Source organism: Xenopus laevis, chromosome 2L, assembly GCF_017654675.1.
Source record: "Xenopus laevis strain J_2021 chromosome 2L, Xenopus_laevis_v10.1, whole genome shotgun sequence".
Lineage (NCBI taxonomy): Eukaryota > Metazoa > Chordata > Amphibia > Anura > Pipidae > Xenopus > Xenopus laevis.
In genome coordinates, this window is record NC_054373.1 from 51,450,955 (window position 1) to 51,468,950 (window position 17,996).

At 37.6% G+C, this 17,996-nt stretch overlaps 1 protein-coding gene across 2 annotated transcripts in view; it reads right to left on the reverse strand.

The window, feature by feature from the left end:
* wscd1.L (WSC domain containing 1 L homeolog) overlaps positions 1-17,996 on the reverse strand; it is a 179,126-nt gene that overhangs the window by 107,757 nt on the left and 53,373 nt on the right. For both annotated transcript variants that reach the window (XM_018246329.2, XM_041581873.1), the window contains one exon: positions 16,009-16,124. In XM_018246329.2, coding sequence (XP_018101818.1) covers positions 16,009-16,124 — 116 coding nt within the window. The remainder of the gene's footprint in view (positions 1-16,008; positions 16,125-17,996) is intronic.

Genomic DNA, 17,996 nt, shown 5'->3' on the forward strand with positions numbered 1-17,996 from the left:
ACCTTGTATGCAAGAACTGGAATACCTGAACAGATTGTTAGTGATAATGGTCCTCAATTCATTTCTGAAGAATTTCAATTGTTTCACCACTCTATGCACATCAGTTGCTGCTTTGATTTTGTAGTTACCAGCTACGTAATACTGCAGTTACCACTGAGCAAAACCAGACATATAGCCTTGTTGGAATTCCCTATACTAAAGGGGTACCTCACCAGAGGTAACAACCCCTGCAAGTCCAACCGAAATGGAGAGTACATACTCTGAAGCATCGGTGGTACCTGATTGTTCCGAGCACCAGTTTCCTTCCATAGAAGAGGGCAACATTTCTAGGCCTTACCCACAAAGAGAGCATCGACTTCCTGATAGACTTAACTTATAACTTGTGACTTTTATTAACCATTTATTTTACAGGTGTTACCACCATGAATCTTGATGGAGGAGAGAACTGTTAAATATGAGTTAAAGTAATTGTGCCTGTTGAATCTGCTGATGCTGTTCTAGTACTAGAGTCTTATGTATAAGGCTTCCTGTTGAATCTGCTGTTATGTTTTTCTATGCTACTTTTGCTGCACACTCTCCCTTTTTCTTAAGTATATGTGCATAGTGTAGACATAAAGCCTGATTCACTAAAGTGTGGTAGGGTTATCAATAACCCTTATGATTAAAACTGTAGCTTATTATTTTATTATTTTAAATACACAGCATTATAAAATAATTTGGTGTAACGCTGGCATAAATAGCGTAAGAATGGGAGTATTTTGAATGTAAAACAATGAAATTCGATGGATGAAATCTGATTGGCTGTTGGTGGCTCAGTCCACTAACGTTGACATGCAGTCCACAAGTGACCAACCGTGAAGAGCTTGGGGAACCTGGTTTTATTACTGTGAGAATGGCAGCAGATTTAAATCCCCCATTGAAAGTTAAGTGGTGAAATCTGATTGGGTGTCTGTAACAAATATCATCTTTTCATTCAGTTGGGGGTCCCAATGACTTATGGGGTGTTTGGAGTGGCGCCGACGGAGGGTGGGATCACTTTTAAAAGCACACACAACCTTCTCTGCATATGAATGGGAAAATAACTAGATTACAAACTTTACTGATTTGCAATTATAAACTCCTGACTTGCAATTTCTAATGCTAAGGTCCAGGGTTTGTGATCCAGGATACATGATTAAAGGCCATTCCTAGATATACATATAATATGCCAATATTATGCAAACAATATTTCAGCAGAGTATTTTATTATCTGCAAAGAGCAGAGAGTATTTTGGCCAATAGATTCGTAATTTTTTTTAATCCCATAATAGAAATTAATCAGATTAGGACAGGTAAATGCTATGCTACACTATCCTATTTTTCATAATCAGTATTATTGAAACAATGTTTTACATTGCCATATATGAGACATTAATAAACATTTCTCAAGTTAATATCATATTGTACATTTCGGAAGAATGTTGTCTTTAACATATTAAGTTTTGGTATGCCATATGATATTAATTTTACATTTGCAGTTTGCATTTTCTGAAGTATAATCAAAAAACAATCATACTTTGTTACTAACTCTAGCATATAGTAGCTACACTATCCTTTTTGATCAGTAATGAAAAGGTCAGGATGAAAACAGTGTTTATTATTTATTATAAGCTTAATCATACTGAAATAACAAACTTCCTAAATATAATCAATTAAAAATTCTTTATCGTTTCTGAAATAATCAAGTTCATCTTCACTATCCCCTTCTCAGCATCTGTTTCTCTTCATTCTGTCTTCATGAAGTTGGCAATCTGATTTTCATTGACAGTTAGATCCAATATACCTTATAGGGGGGCTCCCATTCCTGGCAGTTGTATTAGAGCTAACTCAACTGATTCCAGTCCATACAAAATCTAACAAAATAACTTCCTTTTGCACAAATTCTGCATGGAGACAGGATTTCTGGTGATTTTAATAGAGTGAGCTCTAATACATCTTCTAGGCAAAAGGAGCCCCCCAATAAGATATTTCAGATTTAACTGTTATTCAAAATCAGAACTCTTGCATGAAAAGAAAATGAAGAAAGACATTGCTGCATTTTTAATTGATTAAAATTAGAAAACTTCTTATTTCAGTGTAATGAAGCTTATATTCATTTTTGCAATAGTTCCCCTTTAACCTCATATGTGCTGCACCCAGGAAAGCAATTACAATGGACTAAACCAACTGCTCCTATTCCAGATGATGTCAAGAGATATTTGAAGGATTTATGGATGAGTGGAACAAGTTTGTTGGTGCATTACCTGACAAAGAAAGATAAATATGCAAAGATTGTTTTACCTTAAAACAATTTAGCTTCCTGAAGTGATTATTCAGGTTTAATAGTGGCAAAATCTGAATGAATTTGTATTCCATCAGGGGAGTATTACTATAAAGTTCTCTAACTAAAAGAAAGAAAATGCCATTTTATGTCAATAGTTTCATTTTAATTAGCTTGTTTGAAATACATTGTATTTAACTCTGGCTCAGTACAATGTATGTATAGTATATTTTATAATATATCAAATACACAATTTGGAAGGCAAATAGTGCTGTTATAAGTCTTTTACTATATGTGAGAAACATATGCTGTACTTTTATTCCATAGTCATTTTTATGTATATCAATGGTATGGTGCCATCACTGCTGAAAATAATGACATCACCGCTGTTGTTTTCATGGGAAAGTTTACAATGACATATGACCATATATGGACATGGTGTCCTGTTGTGGTGAGAATGTTTACAATGACACGTGACCATATATGGTCATATGTCATTGCAAACATTCTGACCACAGCAGAATAGTGGGACAACATATGCCCATATATGGTCATGTCATCTGCTGTGGTGAGAATGTTTACAAAGACATATTACCATATATGGACATATGTTCTGCTGTGTACGAAATATGACCATATATGGACAAATATTCAGTATCCAGTTTCACCACTATATAAAGGGCAGTCGCAGCTTCTACAGCTGTCATTTGACTTTTGGATATCGATGGATGCAGTCACCTTTTAGCAAGCTGATGGAATGGTTCGCATGTTAGATACTTTATAGTTACTTAACATCATTTTGCAGCTTTTCCATCTCTAGCTATTAACATGGGTGACATGGATCCAAGAAAATCCACTAATTACAGTTTGGAGAAGATAAAATTTTTAAGAGAACAGATAAAAACAGCTATGAATACAGTTCAGAATTCAATTGAAAGAGCCCTTGGCATTTCATCAGAATCTAACCCAGGTGGAGCTCCAGTTAGTGCCAACTCTGGCATTGTAACTGGAAGATCTTCCAGTGCAAACTTGGCTAGCAATTCAATTGTAGGCCCAAGTACCACCTCTTCTGTGAGGAAAAGAGCTCGTTCTCCTGAGGACCAGACTAGCATCAAGAAACGTCACAGAACAGATAAAGATGATAAGACCAGTTCAATAAAATTAAAAAACATGGTCCCTTCAATATCACAACAAAATTACTCTTCTCAAGCTCAGAAGAGAAAATATAAGAAGACAAAAAAACACACTCTGGATAAGCAAAGCATTTCTAGGCAAAGAGAGATACAGGCTGCCAAAGTCTTCCAGGATGCTATTGCCAAAGCCCTTGGAATCTCAACAGCCTCTAGCACTTCAGGAACAGGTACACAGATTGCCTCAACTTCTGTTCCATATACAAGCCTGGTCGGCAATTTACAGGCAACTCCGAGTACCAGCTCCATACAATCCATAAGTGGAGCAAGCACTAGCGTTACGACTAGTCAGACATCTGTTTCACCAACAACAACAATAGCCAAAGCTACTAAGACAATATCAAGTACTAAGTACCAAGTGATGAAAACATGTTTGGAGAAGAGAAAACATTTAAGAGAACAGATAAACACGGCTATGAATACATTTCAGAATGCCATTGAAAGAGCCTTTGGCTTTTCATCAGAATCTAGCCAAGGTGGAGCTCCAGTTGGAGCAAACTCTGGCATTGTAACTGGAAAATCATCCAGTGCAACCTTGGCTAGCAATTCAACTGCAGGCCCAAGTACCACATCTTCTGTGAGGAAAAGAGCTTGTTCTCCTGAGGACCAGACTAGCAGCAAGAAACATCACAGAACAGATAAAGACGACAAGACTAGTTCCATAAAATTAAAAACCACGGTCCCTTCAACATCACAACAAAATGACTCTTCTTATGCTCAGAAGAGAAAATATAAGAAGACAAAAAGACGCACTCCGGACAAGCAAAACATTTTGAGGCAAAAGGAGAAACAGGCTGCCAAAGTCTTCCAGGATGCTATTGCCAAAGCCCTTGGAATCTCAACAACCACTGGCACAGGGACAGGTACACAGATTACACAGATTGCCTCAACTTCTGTAACTGGAAAATCATCCAGTGCAAACTTGGCTAGCAATTCAACTGCAGGCCCAAGTACCACATCTTCTGTGAGGAAAAGAGCTCGTTCTCCTGAGGACCAGACTAGCAGCAAGAAACGTCACAGAACAGATAAAGACGACAAGACTAGTTCCATAAAATTAAAAACCATGGTCCCTTCAACATCACAACAAAATGACTCTTCTTATGCTCAGAAGAGAAAATATAAGAAGACAAAAAGACGCACTCCGGACAAGCAAAGCATTTTGAGGCAAAAGGAGAAACAGGCTGCCAAAGTCTTCCAGGATGCTATTGCCAAAGCCCTTGGAATCTCAACAACCACTGGCACAGGGACAGGTACACAGATTGCCTCAACTTCTGTGTCATATACAAAAACCATGGTCCCTTCAACATCACAACAAAATTACTCTTCTTATGCTCAGAAGAGAAAATATAAGAAGACAAAAAGACGCACTCCGGACAAGCAAAACATTTTGAGGCAAAAGGAGAAACAGGCTGCCAAAGTCTTCCAGGATGCTATTGCCAAAGCCCTTGGAATCTCAACAACCACTGGCACAGGGACAGGTACACAGATTGCCTCAACTTCTGTGTCATATACAAGCCTGGCCAGCAATTTAGTGGCAGCTCCCATTAGAATGGGAGCAAACACTAGCGTTATCACTAGTCAGGCATCTGTTCCACCAACAATAACTGTAGCCAAAGCTCCTATGACAATACCAAGTACTAGCTCTTTGGTGATGAAGAATGATAGATTTGACCAGCAGAACAATAACACTGGGAATAGGAACACATCACAGTCCAGTTTGTATAGCCAGCCAAAGGCTTATGCATACAAAATATTCCAGGATGCAATTGCCAAAGTTCTTGGAATATCTTCAAGTGGAGTAAATACTAGTGTTGTCACTAGTCAGACACCTGTTCCACCATTAACGACTGTAGCCAAAGATATTAGCACAATATCAAGTACTAGCTCTTTGGTGATGAACAAAGATGGATTTAAACAGCAGAACACTGGGACTATTTTTGGCATTTCAGCAACTGATACCAGAATAGTGCCAAACATTAGTTCTGCTTCAACCAGGGGAATACATGAATATATAGCTTTAAGTGACATGGAACGTGCCATTAATGCACATCAGCGGCAGATGGCTCAACAGCAGCAAATGGAGCATCTGAGAATGTCACCATTTTCAATATATGAAGATTCCCCTCTATTCAGGAACCCAATTCCTGAAACAAGAAAGAGAAAGTTTGACACCAGCCCTGAAGCTGTAGCTTTATGGAACCCCAAGCGTTTCAGGCTGAGATTGGGCAAAGGTCCTACGGTACATCCCAAAGCCTTAGAGAGAAAGCCAGAAGCACAGCAAATACAAGGAAAGGAAGATTGTACAACGGATGATATATTTCCACCCAGAGAAGTAGTAATGGCAAGACTGAGGCAAAGAGCACCATGTATGAAGATAAAAGATATGCTTAAAATGATCAGATCTGAGCAGTCGGAAAAAAAGGATGATTCACCAAAAAATTAATTATTTCTACATTAATATTATAATAAATTAATAATAATATAATATAAAATATATAAAAAAGATTAACAAAAGTACAACACAAGAAATAATTAGAATGGAAGAAAACAATAGAATGGGAGGTTGGTTGGGAGGTTAGGTTGGGTTACCCGCACTGCTCAAAGAGATAAATGCACATGAGAAATAAACATGAGATATAAACATGGACTCAACACTAACTGAATGCTTCTCTGTAGCCTAATACAGTAACTTACATTTTTTAAACGTGGTGTCCCGTGCTCCCTTGGGATACTTAGTAACGTACAATGCTGTCCATCATAAGGATAACCTTGTTGTAAGAAATAGAAGTAGTAATGGCAAGATTGAGGCAAAGAGCACCAAGTATGAAGATAAAAGATATGCTTAAAATGATCAGATCTGAGCAGTCGGGAAAAAAAAGGATGATTCACCAAAAAATTTATTATTTCTACATAAGCCATTAATAATAATATAAAAAAGATTAACAAAAGTACAACACAAGAAATAATTAGAATGGGAGAAAACAATAGAATGGGAGGTTGGTTGGGAGGTTGGGTTGGGTTACCCGCACTGCTCAAAGAGATACATGCATATGAGAAATAAACATGAGATATAAACATGGACTCAACACTAACTGAATGCTTCTCTTTAGCCTAATACAGTAACTTACATTTTTTAAAGTGGTGTCCCGTGCTCCCTTGGGATACTTAGTAACCTACAATGCTGTCCCTCATAGGGATAACCTTGTTGTAAGAAATAGAAGTAGTAATGGCAAGATTGAGGCAAAGAGCACCAAGTATGAAGATAAAAGATATGCTTAAAATGATCAGATCTGAGCAGTCGGAAAAAAAAGGATGATTCACCAAAAAATGTATTATTTCTACATAAGCCATTAATAATAATATAAAAAAGATTAGCAAAAGTACAACACAAGAAATAATTAGAATGGGAGAAAACAATAGAATGGGAGGTTGGTTGGGAGGTTGGGTTGGGTTACCCGCACTGCTCAAAGAGATAAATGCACATGAGAAATAAACATGAGATATAAACATGGACTCAACACTAACTGAATGCTTCTCTTTAGCCTAATACAGTAACTTACATTTTTTAAACGTGGTGTCCCGTGCTCCCTTGGGATACTTAGTAACCTACAATGCTGTCCCTCATAGGGATAACCTTTTTGTAAGAAATAGAAGTAGTAATGGCAAGATTGAGGCAAAGAGCACCAAGTATGAAGATAAAAGATATGCTTAAAATGATCAGATCTGAGCAGTCGGAAAAAAAAGGATGATTCACCAAAAAATGTATTATTTCTATATAAGCCATTAATAATAATATAAAAAAGATTAACAAAAGTACAACACAAGAAATAATTAGAATGGGAGAAAACAATAGAATGGGAGGTTGGTTGGGAGGTTGGGTTGGGTTACCCGCACTGCTCAAAGAGATTAATGCACATGAGAAATAAACATGAGATATAAACATGGACTCAACACTAACTGAATGCTTCTCTTTAGCCTAATGCTGTCCCTCATAAGGATAACTTTGTTGTAAGAAATAAACTGGCCTTGGTGTCATGTGATATTCAAACAAAAATGAGGCAGATAAGATGTAATAGGGCAGCATAGATAGCACTGCAGACTTGCATGGGGTCCTTTAATGCCATCTGGGACCCTATTTACGAGGAGTTTGTAAATTCTCCCCTGTGCCTGCATTGGTTTCCTCCCACACTCCAAAAACATACAGGCGGTTTAATTGGCTCTGGTCATAGTACTGTATGTGTAAATGTGGTAGGGATCCTAGGGTACAGGGTGCTACTAAGACAAAGAATGATCTGTAATCTTTATAGTAGAGATGTATAATAGCACCCTTTTTGCACTTAAAAAAATATGACCAGAGCCAAAAATTTTTTCCACCATATGGGGTTTACCTTGCCGTGGTATGGTGGCTTGGCAATTTTGTGATCATAAAATTGTAGTTAAATGTTTGTGAAACAATTTTTTTAAAATATTTTTAAGCCCCTGCACTTCCATTATAGTTCACTTTTTACCGTGGGCAATTTTATGATCATACACTTGTAACTAAAAACCCCTTTATTTGTAAAAGTAAACACTTTGCATGGAATAAAAAACATGGGGACTGTTCACTGATTAGTGGGGAGGGACAGAGGGATGGGGAGGTAACATGGGCAAGTATTGGTTATTTATATATAAAATACTGTATTTCTTTAAGCTGTTACTCGGTACTGGATGGAGTTTTTTGCCCCAGAGACAGGCTACACTGTTTTGCTCATTATTAAAATACTTGTCATAGCTTTTCTGTACTGTCCCTTGAAGCACAGATAATAATCCTATAGTGGTAGTTAGATTGTAAATACTTTAGGGCGAAACAGTTGTGTAGCATGGCACTCACTACTCATCACATCATCAGTGTCACTTAGGCATACTGCTTGGATATGGCCCTTTTTATTACATTTTCTGCAGTAAGCATTCTTGAATTTACAGGTTGCTGCATTATGGAATCCTTTCCCACACCTGTAGCAAGATCCACAATTCTGATTAGAATATCTTTTATTTTGACCTACCACCACTCTATGCACATCAGTTGCTGCTTTGATTTTGCTGGACCATTTCTGGGACTGATGTGTTTCATTATTGTGGATGCTCATTCTAAATGGCCAGAGGTTTTCTGCATGAAGTCTACTAGTACTTCATATACTATTGATATATTGAGAACCTTGTTTGCAAGAACTGGAATACCTGAACAGATTGTTAGTGATAATGGTCCTCAATTCATTTCTGAAGAATTTCAATTGTTTATGAAACGCAATGGAATTAAACATTCTACTTCAAATCCATACCATCCTGCAACAAATGGTTTAGCTGAAAGATTTGTACAAACTATGAAACAGTCACTGCGGTCGATGGCACATGACAGTGGATCCCTGCAGCACAAACTGGCAAGGCTTTTGTTATCCTATCGGAATTCAATTCATACAACTACAAGCTGTACGCCTACAATGTTATTTATGGGCCGCAATCTTAGGTCTTGGTTAGACTTGCTGAAACCAGATCTCAATCGTCATGTGAGAAACCACCAGTTTAAAATCAGGGGAGGAGAGAGGAGAACCTTGCGGCAGCTTAGTGTTGGGCAAACCGTCTTGGCAAGGAACTACAGAGGGCCTAATAAATGGCTACCAGCAATTGTCACTGCTCAAAGAGGTCCATGCAGTTACACGGTAAAAGTGGCAGGCAATCTATATTGGCGTCGTCATATTGACCAGCTACGTAATACTGCAGTTACCACTGAGCAAAACCAGACATATAGCCTTGTTGGAATTCCCTATACTAAAGGGGTACCCCTTGAGCCCCAGATTGTGACATCACCAGAGGTAACAACCCCTGCAAGTCCAACCGAAATGGAGAGTACATACTCTGAAGCATCGGTGGTACCTGATTGTTCCGAGCACCAGTTTCCTTCCATAGAAGAGGGCAACATTTCTAGGCGTTACCCACAAAGAGAGCATCGACCTCCTGATAGACTTAACTTATAACTTGTGACTTTTATTAACCATTTATTTTACAGGTGTTACCACCATGAATCTTGATGGAGGAGAGAACTGTTAAATATGAGTTAAAGTAATTGTGCCTGTTGAATCTGCTGATGCTGTTCTAGTACTAGAGTCTTATGTATAAGGCTTCCTGTTGAATCTGCTGTTATGTTTTCTATGCTACTTTTATCTTACTGAGTTATGGAGTTTCCTTCCTGTTAAGCATTACACAATTACTCCAGCAGCTACTTGTCTGTGTGTTTCACTATATTCCATGGACACAACAATCAGCACCTTTTTGATACCTTGTTTTGAGTATGGAGGGGCATCTATACCATCTAGCCTTAGAGGTAAAAGAAACCATTTGACCATTACATTTAAGAAAAATTTCCCAGTAGCTTGTTGGCCTGTGTATGGTATTGCTTCCACTATAGATAATGGGATTTTGACAGAGTACCCAATGGGATCTGAGAAATGCACCTACGGGTTGCTCCAATAGGAATAAATAAAACACGCAAGAGTAGCAAACATTTAGAACATTAAATAAACTGGAGTTTAAAGGGAAAGAGACTGGCCACATGGCAGCTCTGCTTTACTTAGTATTTTGGATTTTACATATATACCTCATCATCTCAGATGAAAAAGGTTGTGGATCCCTGCTCTATACCATAAGCAAGATATTTTTTTTAACAAATTACTGCATAGAACCTCAAAATCTTTTAATGTTTCATTGCACTGAGATTTCCAGGCAGGATTTGCTGATTACCATATTTTTTTGTCATTTAAAATCACAAATACATTTGTTTCAGTGTTTAGAAACACAAATATAGCCTTTTTTTCAATAAAAAAGAAAAATTAGTCAGGAAATTTGCAATGCACTGAATAAGGTTTATTAGTGTGCTATCAGCATCTATATTTTTGATGCAGAACTGCCAAACATGCTGTGTGTCAGTAGTGCACTATAAGTTGTTATTTATACTTGAATCAGCCAGTTAAACCACTGTCAGCGATTCATGTGTTTTCTTTGGCCAGAAATATTAGTATGACAAATAATTGGCTAATGAAATGTATTAAACATTAACAACAGTTATTATATTGTATTGTGCTAAAAGAGCACTTAAGAAAGAGGACTATGGATAGGCCATTAAAGGTGAATTCAACCATTTTACAAAAAAACCCATTCCCTCCACCCCACGTAGACACCCCCTCCCTCCTCCCCCCAGCCTAACTGTCTAATGCCCTATACTTTATACTTACCCCTCGACATAGATTTTGGCGGAGTTCCACACAGCCATCTTCTGGGTATTCAGCAAGCTGAGTGGGAGATCGGCATGTCAGCGCATGTGTAGTTGGAGCAATTTGCCAGTTTCCGACAACTGTGCATGCACCGAAACTCACGAAAATTGCCGAAGTGCCGGAAGAAGACACGAAGACCCGGAAGATGGCTGCGTGGAACTCTGATGCCAGAATATACGTTCAGGGGTAAGTATAAAGTAAAGGGCATTTTCTGCTAACCCCAATGGATTGGACATGTTCTTCTCTTAAAGATTAATTAAAAAAAATCAGTAAGTAAATTAAGAGTTATATGAGAGCTCTCATTTTCCTTCCACCGTTGCGAAAAGAGTCAGAAAAGGCTCACTAGGGATTTGACTGTTATTTGCACAAAATTGGAATTATAAGCACTGACCTACATGGCAGATCTATTCATTAAAGATAAAAACATTCAAGTCTGGGCTTTATATAGCCAATAGAGAGATGCAATTTCAATATGGAAATGCGTGCATGGAATATTGTTATAGTACTTTGTACGTGCTTTGTAAATGAAGCACTTAATAAGAGCGGTGTGTAGAGTGCAATATCGGACACAATTCACCATTTATTTTTTGTTCTGACAATTCCAGCTTCTTTGCAACTGAGCACTGAGTTTCACTTATTGAAATTGCAACCAATTTGTCCAAAAAAAAACAATATACACTGTTGTGAGTGTGCATTTTGATGAACTGGACACAGTTGTGTTCCAATGAGGATTTCCAGTGCTTAACATTTCCAGTGCTCGCCATTATAACAAAATTGGCTTATTTTTTACATGCAAGTGAGCACAAGCATGCCTATTGATTGGAGTAACTCTGGAGCTGCTACTACCTTCAAAATGAGTGGTAGCCAATAAGCTCACTGGCACTTAATTAAGGCAAAGAGGCAAGATGGCCCATGGCACAACTATACAAAAGTGCAAGAGGATGTCATTGATCACAATAAGGTATGCATCCAGTTTAAAGCATTGCACTTGCATCTGCACTTATAAATAATCTCTAATGTATCTAAATCAATCTCCTTAACTGTCCAGTGATATTAGTTCTGGTTTAAGAGTGCTAGAATTTTTCACTGGATATGTTAAGCACTGAGGCGGCCAGCATAGGTACAATGAGGCAAAAAATATTGCTACTTTATCATTAATTTTAAATATATTTCTTCCTGTCTCCCAAATAATGACTCCAACTTCTTCAAAGCAGCTCACATCATGCCTGGCTGGGCTCAGTTTTGCTATGTTGGCACTGGTGTCAGCATGCTCCCATTGTGCTCACAAGATGTGATTTCCTCTGCCACTGCATAACAAAGTAGCCCTGTCAAGCAAGTGGTAGCAGAAGATAAATGACAGGGAACAACCTCTTGCAGATTTTTTTTTTTTTATCCACCAAAAACTGAATTGCTTCACAGCTCATCATATAGCTGGTTGTTAATGTGTACTAGCATGTCTGGTTTCAAATAATTGGCACTTTTTTGCCCATTATAATAGCTCCAAAACTGAACTGTCCTTGTTTTGAAACATTGAAACTGAATATTGGATGTAAATTCAAAATGATAAAGAAAGCTAAGTTTAGATTGTTCCCTAGAATATTAAAATACACCATGGGTTTGAATAAGCATGAGTATGCCTAGACTAACCTGCTGTGCCCATAATGAATAAGCAAGTTAAATGTATGACCTTCATACAGAACTGGGTTGCACATCCTTAATTTGTTGCTGCTAATATTGTAGCTCGCTCCTACACAGTTGGATCAGTGACCAAAGTCAAAACAGTTACTATGACGCCAACCAAAGCCCATACTTTCACTGCACCTACTCCCATACAGTTATTGTTACCCCGAGTCTATAATGGTGAAGTTATATTGATGATCACTCACAAACATTGGTCTGTGGTCAAACACATACACATACAGCTTGAATTCAACAGATATCTTTAGTAAATCCTCTCTCTGTAACCTAAATACTCATAATTCCCCCCCCCCCAAAATATTCCCAAAGCAAAACAGTTAGACCAAAAACTGGAACACAAGACTAAAAAATACAATATGGAAGGGAGACTTTTGTATCATAAAAAGTTGATAAGGTTGATAAGATTCTAATCATCTAATTTTATGTCTTATCTGATTTCCAATGCCACCTTTGAGTAAACCCGAAAGAATACAAAACAATACACAACACATCACCAACTGGTAACACCACATGTATGTTAGCTGTATAATGAATGTGTATCCAAGAGTAAAAATCGGGGGTTTTCACCACTTGTTACTGAAGAATATGTTCTCTAAACTAATCCCTCACTTTAATTTGACTTTAATTTGAAATGGAGGACATATGTGAGTTTTTGGAGTAAAACAAAATTCACTCCTAAATAAACTTCATTGGTTTTATGCTGCTTCTTATTCAAAAATGTCTCATCAGCCCCACTGATTAAACACCAACTCTGGGGTATACAGTAGAACCCCTATTTTACGCTTTCAGGGGATCAGAAAAAAATGATGTAAAATCCATGAAAATGTAAAATCAGAGAAATGTATTATGCAAAATATATAGGTGGGACCACAAAACAACAATGTAAAATGAGGGAAAAGTTAAAATCAGGGGATGTAAAATGGGGGTTCTACTGTATTTCAGTAGTAAATCTGTAGTATAGGATCTAATATAAGGTATGCTAGGGATCAGGGGTTTCCTGGATAAGAGAACTTTTCATACTTTGTATAATTGAAACAGCTAAAAATAATTTAAACATAAAATAACACCAACTCCAGAGGGATACTCAGAAATGGGAATGTGTGATTAGTCAAAGGGGTGGGACTTGTATGGGAATGGGTGGGTTTGGGCGAATTGTAGATGGATTTTGGGCATAAGTGGGAGTACCAGGGGAAGATCAGGGTCATGCTTGCCGAGGGCCATTTTACTTGTTGGCAGAGGGCCATGTGGCCGGTGAGTTAGTTATTGGGGCCCGTGGGGAGAGTGTGCTGCTACTATTGGGGACCCATGATTTCTGCTGGCAGCCTTATATGCAATTATGATCTCATAATTCAGTCCGGGGTTTACACCATAATCCCCTTTTGATTTAGGTATTTAAAGTATCTGTATATCCCTTAAAGTACTCCAGGTTAAAATGAGTCTTCAGATCATTCTATGGATTACTGTTGATGGTCCTGAGTAAAGTCCAAATATATGGAAATAATGTCCTTATATATTGCATGATTTAGTGGATAATGTTAGAAATTATTACTTTAAATATTTTTCGGTGGGCTCATTGCTTTTTTATTTCTACAAAATAATAAAACTAGTTTACCACTCCTTGTTAATTATTGTTTTTTATTCTTACAGTGTATTTCACAGTATTTCCACTTTTATATGTTCCTTATTCATTGACTTAGTTGTACACTGCTCATATTTCTGAAACATTATAGGTAATATTATTTCTACAGTATTTTCTGTGTTTCAGCATTTACTGAGCTCAAGAATATGTAAATAAAAAACCTGTCCAGATGAACAGCAAATAGCTATTTGCTAAAATACTACATGCAAATGCCCATGAAATGGAATGCAAAAATCTAGTGTGATTTGCAGCTCCATCACTACCGAATCCTGCATGATTAGCAGATGTTAATGTGCAAGCACAAAGACTCTAGAAGCACAATTCATTCAGAAAGGTGTTTCAAAATGGCAAAATATAACGTATAACCAAAGTTAAAACTAGAAAATTAATTGATCACATTATTGCAATATTTCTATAGATATACAGTATAGAGGAGTACAGTTTTTCAATAAAACAAGTATGAAAGTGTTGTAAATATATCCCACACAATTTCCAGTAGATGTTTCATATGAAACTACAAGGGTTACTACATACTAAAGGGTGACATCAACTCTCCCTTCTTCCTATCTGTTTTTAGATTTATTTCTTTAACTGCTAGTATACTCAGAATTTTTCCTTTAAAATACCCATGTTGTTTGGATAGACCTAGATAAATAAGATTGTTTTTCATTACTTTGATCAAGGTAAAAAAAAAAAAAAAGGGTGAATGTGTAAATTGAAGCAACTCCATTTGTGGTTCAGGTATGGGATCTTTTATCCGTAAACCCATTATCCAGAAAGCTCTGAATTATGGATGTCTCCCATAGACTCCATATTATCCACATAATCCAAATTTTTAGAAATGATTTCCTTCTTCTCTGTAATAAAACTTGATCCAGACTGAGATATAATGAGTCCTTATTGGAAGCAAAACCAGCATATTGGGTTTATTTTTTGTTTACATGATTTTCTAGTAGACTTAAGGTATGGAGATCCAAATTACAGAAAGATCCGTTATACGGAAAACCAAAGGTCCAAAGCATTCTGGATAACAGGTCCAATACCTGTACTTGTGAAAATAATTATACAACCCCTCCCTCTAGCCTTTGTTTTGTTAGCAAGAAACCATTTTACGGGGGTATTATATATGCACTGTTTAATTAGCTACATCTCAAAAAATTGAGTATATTAAGGGGGTTATTTATCAAGCACCGAATATTTGAAATCCGAAAAATTCGGATTTTTCGGACAAAAAGAAAATCAGAATTTTTCAGGATATATCAAAGTCCGATGGTCTGAAAAACCTGACTCCGAAAATACGGCATCTCAAAGCTCCCGGGATCCTGTATAAGTCAATGGAGAAGGTCCCAGTGTCTGCGCTGCTGTCCGTACCAATGATTTCGGGGATTTTTGACCAAAAAGTCTGAAAAGTTTGTGATTTTTGCGGAAAAGTCAGAAAAATTCAGACTTTTTGGGTAAAGGGCCGAAGTTTGGTGAAATATGGTGAATATACATATACAGGGGTATGGGATCCATTATACACAAACCTATTATCCAGAAAGCTCCAAATAACAGAAAGACCATCTTCCTTAGACTCCATTTTATCCAAAAAATCCAAATCCGAAAGCTCGGTCCTGAGCATTCTGGATAACAGGTCCCATACACATATACAATTTTCAAGTAATATGCAGAGAATCAGTAAACGCAGCAAAATTACTATTGTTCCATTAACAGAAACAAAATATTAAATTTATACAGGAATATAGTTTCTTTTCTTCAGATTGCAAATAGATATCAGTCCCATGATCCCAGCACATCAACAGTATGCAACAAGGTCATAGTATAATATGCAATGAGACAAACAGTGACAATAAAGACATTAAAAACACCATCTCTTACTTTATCAGAGCAGAATTCGGAGCACATTTCAACAGTCAGATTTGCAAATGAGACAGGAAAAATCCTTGTTACATTTTCTGGGGCTCTGAAGCATCCTCGGTATGTAACATTCCTCCCTGCAGTGAGAGGAAAGATAATGCAACATGAGAAAGAGACTGAGAAACTTAGCTTAAGTGTCTGCACAACAGAAGTCTCCTTTTTTAACTGCTAAAGAAATCAAATACCAGTTCTATGTTTTCTACCTGTTCTCAAAAACACAGCCATATTCAAAATAAGCAGCATTTCACCGACTGCAAACAGTTAATTTACTATTACAAGGCAACTGTCCACCTTGTCAACTTCATTATCAATGGAAACAGTCCAAGAAGACATCAAAGCTCTTCAATGAACTCTTAGTTATTTTTCAGCATTTATCAATTTTTTCTGCGCTACGGTTGGGAATAACAGTGGTTCTTTTTAAAAAAAAAAAATGCCCCCTGCCAACGCTACCCTAGAGCTCCCGGTGTGAGCAGCCAAACCCAGTCACTCACATGCGCATAATGAAAATGTGCCACGAATAGCTCGTTATGCGCTTGCGCATGATGTCACATGAGGATTCTGCGCATGCGAGTGACACAACATGGCTGCTCCCTCCCTGTGCGGGAAGCGTAGAGCTGGCAGGGGACATTTTTTTTTTAATAAAAAACTACTGTTATCCCCAACCGGAATGCAGGTTCTATTAGCCCGCACCTTTGGTTGGGGATAACATTTTAACCCAACAGGTGCCCTTTAAGCGAGGTAGAATTTGTTTGTTTGCGATACCCTTCCACAACAAATGCGTTCTTGCCATTCCCTCAGAAATTAGAGTGTGTAAAGTGCAGAACAGCATGTACATCATTCAGTAAGGGCCTATTTATCAACAGTCTCATTTCCGTAGTTTTAGTAGTTTTTTCAAACCACAACTAAACTCAAAAACGTTAAACACTATCAAATTAAAAAAAATTATAAAGGCAAATTATGCTGAACTCTACACTAAAAAATACAAAGACATCGAAAACCTCTAAAAATTTGAGTTTTTCAGACAATTCATATTGATAAAAAATATGAAAACCTCTAAAAGTCTGAATGTATTTCGAACGGTCCAATAGCATCAGCACAGCTCCCGTTGACTTCTACAGGACCTCAGCAACTTTTCCCTGGCAAAGTTTTGTATTAGAGGTTTTTATGGTGTTTACACTTCAAAAATCCCGAATTAATAGAGCTTTTTTCTTTTTAAAATACATGAGAAAAACAAACATTTTTGATCTGTGGAAAAAATCGAAATCCAGTTGTTAGTGAGTGGAACCTCACGTCTCAGCATACATTATCATTGGAGAGATACTGCCCTGTATACATATAGCCTAAGGAAGAACCCTAAGACTAAATTATGACTTCACTGTGTGTTCATCTGTTTTATTCTCTTTTTCACATGCTTTGCTGTTATTAGATATTCTGCTTCCTAAAAAAAAAAGCAGTGCTGGATTAGTGATGTGCGGGTCAGGGTTTCCCTAACCCGCACCCGACCCTAACCCGCCCTGCTACAACCCGTGCCCGCCAGCACCCGTTTCTGTGGTCCTTTTATAGACCAGCCCAACCCGCCCTGCCGATTACATCACAATGACGTCACAAAAGGGGTGGGCGAGCAGACGCGAGACTATAAAACCGGAACTCGGAAGTCAGATGCCGGCATTTGAAGGTGGCGAGGAGCACTGCGAGGTCGACCCGAACCCACCCGCGGGTATCGGGTCGGCCCACACATCAATATTCTGGATGTTATCCTTTCAGTCAAATGTACAATACAAAAAAAACATCACAGCAAAATAAAATGTTCAAATCTGTTTCCAGACTGGGCAGTTGTAAACAGCTTTATTTTTAGCTGTTGTCTGTCTAGTTCATACTTAATATCTCTGCACCCATGTCCTTTACAAACTGAGGTCCCTGCAACAGTCTAATTGTCATTCATCAATCAT